Raw genomic sequence first — 5,422 nt, 5'->3', positions numbered from 1 at the left:
CTGATAAGACAATCTATTTCACGAACTGCACGATGCTGATCAGAACGATCCGTACTGGTCGATCGTATGATTTGTCATAAGTATAATATAGATGCCCCTACCGATTAACATCACTCTGCACTGGCCGGTCATCACTCGCCTCTACCAAATCATCAACTTTCTCGGCCTCTAGACGGGCCTTCTCCTCCTAGAAAGTAGTCCCATACGAAATCACCCCAAACCACATGAACGGGTTGTGCATAAGGTGTGCAAGCCGTTATAGTCAGGTATCAACTCCTACCGCATCTTCCTTCTCTTTCTCCTCCTTCTCTTTAAGATCTTTCCAGCATTTAGAGCAGTAATTATTGGTGCCAGGGTTACCAAAGAAGCCACACCCGCCTTTGCATGGTACAGGAGCAGCATTCGATGATGCCGCTGTTGTTGATGATGTAGATGCCTGAAAAGACAAGATAGCAGCATGTAATGTACAGATCACGTCAAGTATTACCTCTTGAGGTACCTCCATGCTGACATCGTTGCTATTGGCCGGCTTAGGGCCCTTGATCAGCAGCAACGTGCTCTCAGTCACAATTTTCCTGGTTGATAAGGTATCCTCGTCTTGTAAATGCTTACCTGAGTAACTCAATACACCTCGTCTATCGCGTCAGATGTACACTATAGCTAAGAAGAGACCGACCTCCCACCTTTGTAAAATATCTTCATCTGAACCGCTGGGATGGAGCAATGTTCAGACCGAGAAGCTAGACGCTTCAATTCAGCTATCTGAGGAGTGATGTACATGCCCTCACGATATTCAGTAAATGAATAATCAAAGCTCAAATTGATCACGCTGCTCGTTAACAGCATTAGTGACTGGTGCTGTAAAAGTGGAAACGAGAGGAGTATTGAATATAAGAGCACAATGACTATGCCAACTTACAGTAATTTCTGAGTCGATATTGTCGAGGGTAAAAGGCTTCCCGCCAGCTAGCTTGAAGTGGAGTATTACAGGCTTGCTCTCCGAAAATGACATACTGACTAATACGGTCGATGAAAGAGTACAAGCTTGAATCGCGAACAGCTCATCAACAGCGTACGTTGAGGACGCAGTCTAACGGGGGCCAGTGCAATACCGGGAGCAACAACCTATCTTTCCGAATACATAACTCTAGAGGAAAGAGGACTGCAGAAACGTGTCAATAGTAGTACGACATGATAGCAGGAATAATGTGCGCAATACAACTAATTGAGATGATAGTAGCATAGATGATGAACATACGGAGAGTAGATCATCATCGATCAACCAGGCTAGTCTGCGTCATCCAACCTTTGAGCACCCCTCTCAGCCAGAAATCTACATTAAAGAACATCAGCCCGATATTCAGGTGGGATGTAGACAACGCTTCGAGCTGATCAACGAGCTGCTTATGCTTGCTTTTGTTCCTATTCGGCAGAGCGTATAGCTCAAACTCCCTATGCACCCGGCGAGAGGCCTCCTTACCCATAATGCTCCCTGTCCCACCGAGACTCATACCATGGGTTAAGATAGCAGCCCGGTCAGCCTCCTTGATGATAGCCGCTCCAATCCATAGTTGGGGTGGATTGAATGGTATCCCGTTTCAGGCTTTAGAACGACCCTTCCTGAAGAACTTCAGGCTGGAACAGACCTGTCACCATCTTTGGTTTGGAGTCTCATCTCCAAGCACATAGATAGATCGCTGCCTGGGAGGCACCCATATGGTGGGGGATATGCTACTTGTTGATGGAGCATTGACATCAGCCTGCTAGGATACCGCTGAAGGTACGCGAAAATATAAACTCATAGCCGGCGCGGAGCTGTAATATTCACGTAGAGATGGTGAAGTCAGCGGAATAAGATGACTGGATAAGATGTAGAGAGGTGGTGGTAAAGTTCCAATCATGTACCATCCTCAGAGGAGTACTCATCGTCATCAGAATCGCCGCGTCGCGAGTCGTTATCCGACTCAGCGTCACCAAGAGTCAGAGCATCCGCTTTCTCCTCGAATAAATTTTCAGTCACGAAGAATCTGGATAATACCATATGGTAAGAAGTTGTGACTAGAGTACGGATGACTACCTCAGGCACTGTAGAACTGCAGCATTATATCTATCTATATCATCCCGCATTAGTCGTCGTATGAGCTGTTCCTGCATACTCTCCTTAGGCTGCTCTTGTTGTTTAACGTGATTGAACCTTGTGAGGATACATGCCTTGAGCATCAGAGTATAGCCGCTTTGAGATTGGCAGATGAGGAGATGACTTTAAGGTGATGTTCCTTAGTGAGTTACTTGCAGTTGTCTCCATGACGACAATAACCTCTCTCCTGGAAGAAGCGGCATATCCCTTTCTTCGGCTGAATGTGCTCGAAATGGCAGGAGTCCTCATACTTGCATCTCCCAAACTTGGCAAAATGCGTACATATTCGTCGCTCTGCAAATTTGGCTTCACGATGAGGGGAGGAGAGTCCAGCTCAGCATTCAACGTGTGCTGAGGTACTTCATCGATCAGGTGTACTAGACGGTCGAGAAAAAGGGAACACATGCGTGCAGATATGTTTGATAGCCACCCATAAGTACCTCAGCTCGTTCTCTCTTTTTCCGTTCCCTATTCTCCCGCATGGACGCCCGTATAGCTTTCTCTAATGTGCACATCTCGCTCACATTAAACGCTTCTTTCGGGGCATCGTTTCGAGCTAGATAGGATGAAAGGTATTATTGCATGAAGGGATATAACTTCGAAGTAGCACCTCTCGAAGGGAAGTTCTTCTTCCGCCGTGCAAGCCACGCATCAGTCTCGGCTTGTGACGCAGTCAGAGATTCCGATTTACCTGTGCTTCAACAGCATCAGAAACAATCGAGATTGAAGGTATTATTACCTTCAGCAGTTGTGATCAGGCAATGGGACAGTTTATGCGCGGCAACCTAAGAGGACCAACCAATGCAGATTCGAGTACAATACGACAGCCTTGTAGCTTATCCCAGCCCATTACAAGATCAGGCCTCGCACTGTAATCACAACCAGGATGAGGACAGGTGACGTGAAAGGTGAGGACATGCTCATCGAGAGCATCGGCAGTGAATAGACGTGGAACAGCTAACCTCTTATCCCATTTGCATGATATGATGTTGCCCTCCCAGATAACTTACTTTCCACATGGGTTGCAATAGATTTCGCTCTTATATTGTTCGTCTGACGACCACCTCCCTTTCTTGGCTGGTGGATGGCCCCATTGCCCGGACCCATCACAACCCAATCTGTGACCACTCTCGCCCTTAACGCCTTTACCTTGATATCATTGTAGTTGAGCGCAGACCCCCATGATCCCTTGCCACGAATGGGGTATCCCTTACCCCAATCGGGAGGAGGAGGGTATCCTTGATTCACCCACCAGTCATTACTCGAGCCCCCCTTCCCAGAGACATTCCATTCCCCACCGCCATACCATCCATCACCCCAATTACTCCCCCATTGAGCAGGAGGAGAAGCAGCCCATCCCCACTCTTCTTGTCCCCAACAACCTGTGGACCATCGAGATGCCTCACGTCTGGGTGCGCTGCTAGACTGTGATGCAGACAGGAAAGGCGGTAGACCCGTCATCGGACATGAGCCAGTGAAGAACTAATAATGAGCTCAAATATTCTATAGAGGAATGCAGAGAGAGCGCAATGTAAGAGTGATAAGCCAATGCACACAAACATCTGCAGGGACATTTTTTTCACGTTTCTATGTGAAAGGGATCGAGCAAAACATATCTCAGGTTCGATCCCTGGGGTCGGCATTTCTTCCGCCCTATTCAGCTCAACTTCACGTCACCGTTATTTTTGCTAAGGCTTTAAAAGTTACCTGTCATGTCAGGCATGAAATCCTCCAACGCAGGGTTACAACCTGCCATCCCGATGCATCGGTAGTGAGGGGAGGGTTGGGAACTACATCATCCGTCTGGTGGATCCGCTCGGTGGTTAGTTGTATGAATTTGGTGTTTCGAGCAGGCCGGTTCGGAACCCTGAGAACCCGGTAGTGTTCATGGACGTTTCGGTTGGAGGCTCGGCGATAGGCCGTATCAGGATGGAGTTATATAAGGATGTTGCTCCTAAGACTGTCGAAAACTTTCGTCAACTATGCAATGGGGAATTCAAACTGAATGGAGTACCTATCGGATACAAGGGGTCAACGTTCCACAGAGTCATACGAGATTTCATGATCCAAGGAGGAGACTTCGTTAAAGGAGATGGGACTGGAAGTTTGAGTATATATGGTGAAAAGTTCCCTGATGAGAACTTTAAGCTTGCTCATGATTCCCCCGGTAATATCATGTAGATGTATTATGTATACTGCAAGGGCTCCTCTGTATTAGTTCAAAACTCTCATCCACATTCAGGCTTGCTATCGATGGCGAACTCTGGTCCCAATACTAACGGTTGCCAGTTCTTCATAACCTGCAATAAGTAAGGCAAACACACACCATCGCCGTTCACTGCCTAACTCTATGGATCAAGTGTCTTACTTCAGATGTGACTGGTTAGACAGTAAGCATGTGGTATTCGGGAAAGTATTGGATCAACAGAGCATGATGACTGTAAGGAAGATTGAGAATGCACAGGTGATAGAGATCGTAGTATCAAGCATTCCCTATTCTAACTATTTCATGCGGTTCTACGATGTATCGTTCTCAGGTTGGGGAAAACAGTCGTCCGAAGTTACCAATTACGGTATCGGAGTGTGGTGAACTCTAGATCATCTATAGTGTATACCACAATTATGACGTTTCCTAGTCAGCCATGATGAGGTGTTCTCTCCAGTCTCTTAGAATATTGGTTACTTGAGTGGATTGTCTCAGTACCCCTTACTGCAGTCTTCTGTATAGTATCTTACTCGTGTTAAGATGAAGCTCTCGTTCTCTATCAAGGCAAGGCCTAAGAATACTCCTAAGCATCCGAAGCATAAGCCTGTACCAACGACAGAGCAGAGTAATATGTTCCGTGGTCGAGGGCCTCACTGTATGTGGTATATTGTCAGGGACTCGTCTTGTTAGCATGTCAGCATCTGGTGTGATGAAGACAGATAAAGCACCCGCTCCAGAGCATAAAGAATTCATAATACCATGTAAGAAGACGAATGGTGATGTATTAAGCATACATGGTGATGACTGCTTTTAGGTCTGCATCGGTTAGAGCCTAAGCAGGGTAAGCATACTATACTAAACGCCCCTATTGAGGCTACTACTATCAATCCAGGAGCAAGGTCAACCCCTCCTTCCGAATCTAATGAGTATTATTTGTTTTTGCTGGGTATGTTCACCGTGCTGTCAATCAGGCCCTCCTCTTCGACATCTCCCATCGAACTTGAAGGCGCTGATTCGGAAGATGCCCAGGCCAATTCGGGAACTCTTCAGTGATGCTCGTGCACGGGCATCTGATTTGA

The 5,422-nt window shown here is 46.8% G+C and overlaps 4 protein-coding genes across 4 annotated transcripts; 2 read left to right on the top strand and 2 right to left on the bottom strand.

The window, feature by feature from the left end:
- Positions 1 to 13: 13 nt before the first annotated feature.
- On the bottom strand, positions 14 to 846 carry Pmar_PMAR011445 (hypothetical protein; the record flags this gene model as incomplete). The annotated part of the gene is made up of 5 exons (XM_002769133.1): positions 14 to 35; positions 102 to 187; positions 281 to 436; positions 488 to 612; positions 684 to 846. The coding sequence occupies 5 exons, from the start codon at positions 844 to 846 to the stop codon at positions 14 to 16; spliced, it is 552 nt and encodes a 183-aa protein (XP_002769179.1).
- A 2,440-nt stretch (positions 847 to 3,286) lies between these two features.
- On the bottom strand, positions 3,287 to 3,598 carry Pmar_PMAR011444 (hypothetical protein; the record flags this gene model as incomplete). Its single annotated transcript, XM_002769132.1, has 1 exon — positions 3,287 to 3,598. A coding segment is annotated over one exon (312 nt), but the record flags the coding sequence as incomplete, so codon positions are not given.
- A 251-nt stretch (positions 3,599 to 3,849) lies between these two features.
- On the top strand, positions 3,850 to 4,734 carry Pmar_PMAR011443 (cyclophilin, putative; the record flags this gene model as incomplete). Its single annotated transcript, XM_002769131.1, has 5 exons — positions 3,850 to 3,905; positions 3,991 to 4,304; positions 4,380 to 4,446; positions 4,511 to 4,601; positions 4,675 to 4,734. The coding sequence occupies 5 exons, from the start codon at positions 3,850 to 3,852 to the stop codon at positions 4,732 to 4,734; spliced, it is 588 nt and encodes a 195-aa protein (XP_002769177.1).
- A 149-nt stretch (positions 4,735 to 4,883) lies between these two features.
- On the top strand, positions 4,884 to 5,396 carry Pmar_PMAR011442 (hypothetical protein; the record flags this gene model as incomplete). The annotated part of the gene is made up of 4 exons (XM_002769130.1): positions 4,884 to 4,968; positions 5,018 to 5,104; positions 5,158 to 5,242; positions 5,315 to 5,396. The coding sequence occupies 4 exons, from the start codon at positions 4,884 to 4,886 to the stop codon at positions 5,394 to 5,396; spliced, it is 339 nt and encodes a 112-aa protein (XP_002769176.1).
- Positions 5,397 to 5,422: the final 26 nt, after the last annotated feature.

Source organism: Perkinsus marinus (assembly GCF_000006405.1).
Source record: "Perkinsus marinus ATCC 50983 genomic scaffold scf_1104296966376, whole genome shotgun sequence".
In the NCBI taxonomy this organism is placed as follows: domain Eukaryota; phylum Perkinsozoa; order Perkinsida; family Perkinsidae; genus Perkinsus; species Perkinsus marinus.
The sequence above is the reverse complement of the archived record's forward strand: the minus strand, read 5'-3'. Positions and strand labels throughout refer to the sequence as shown.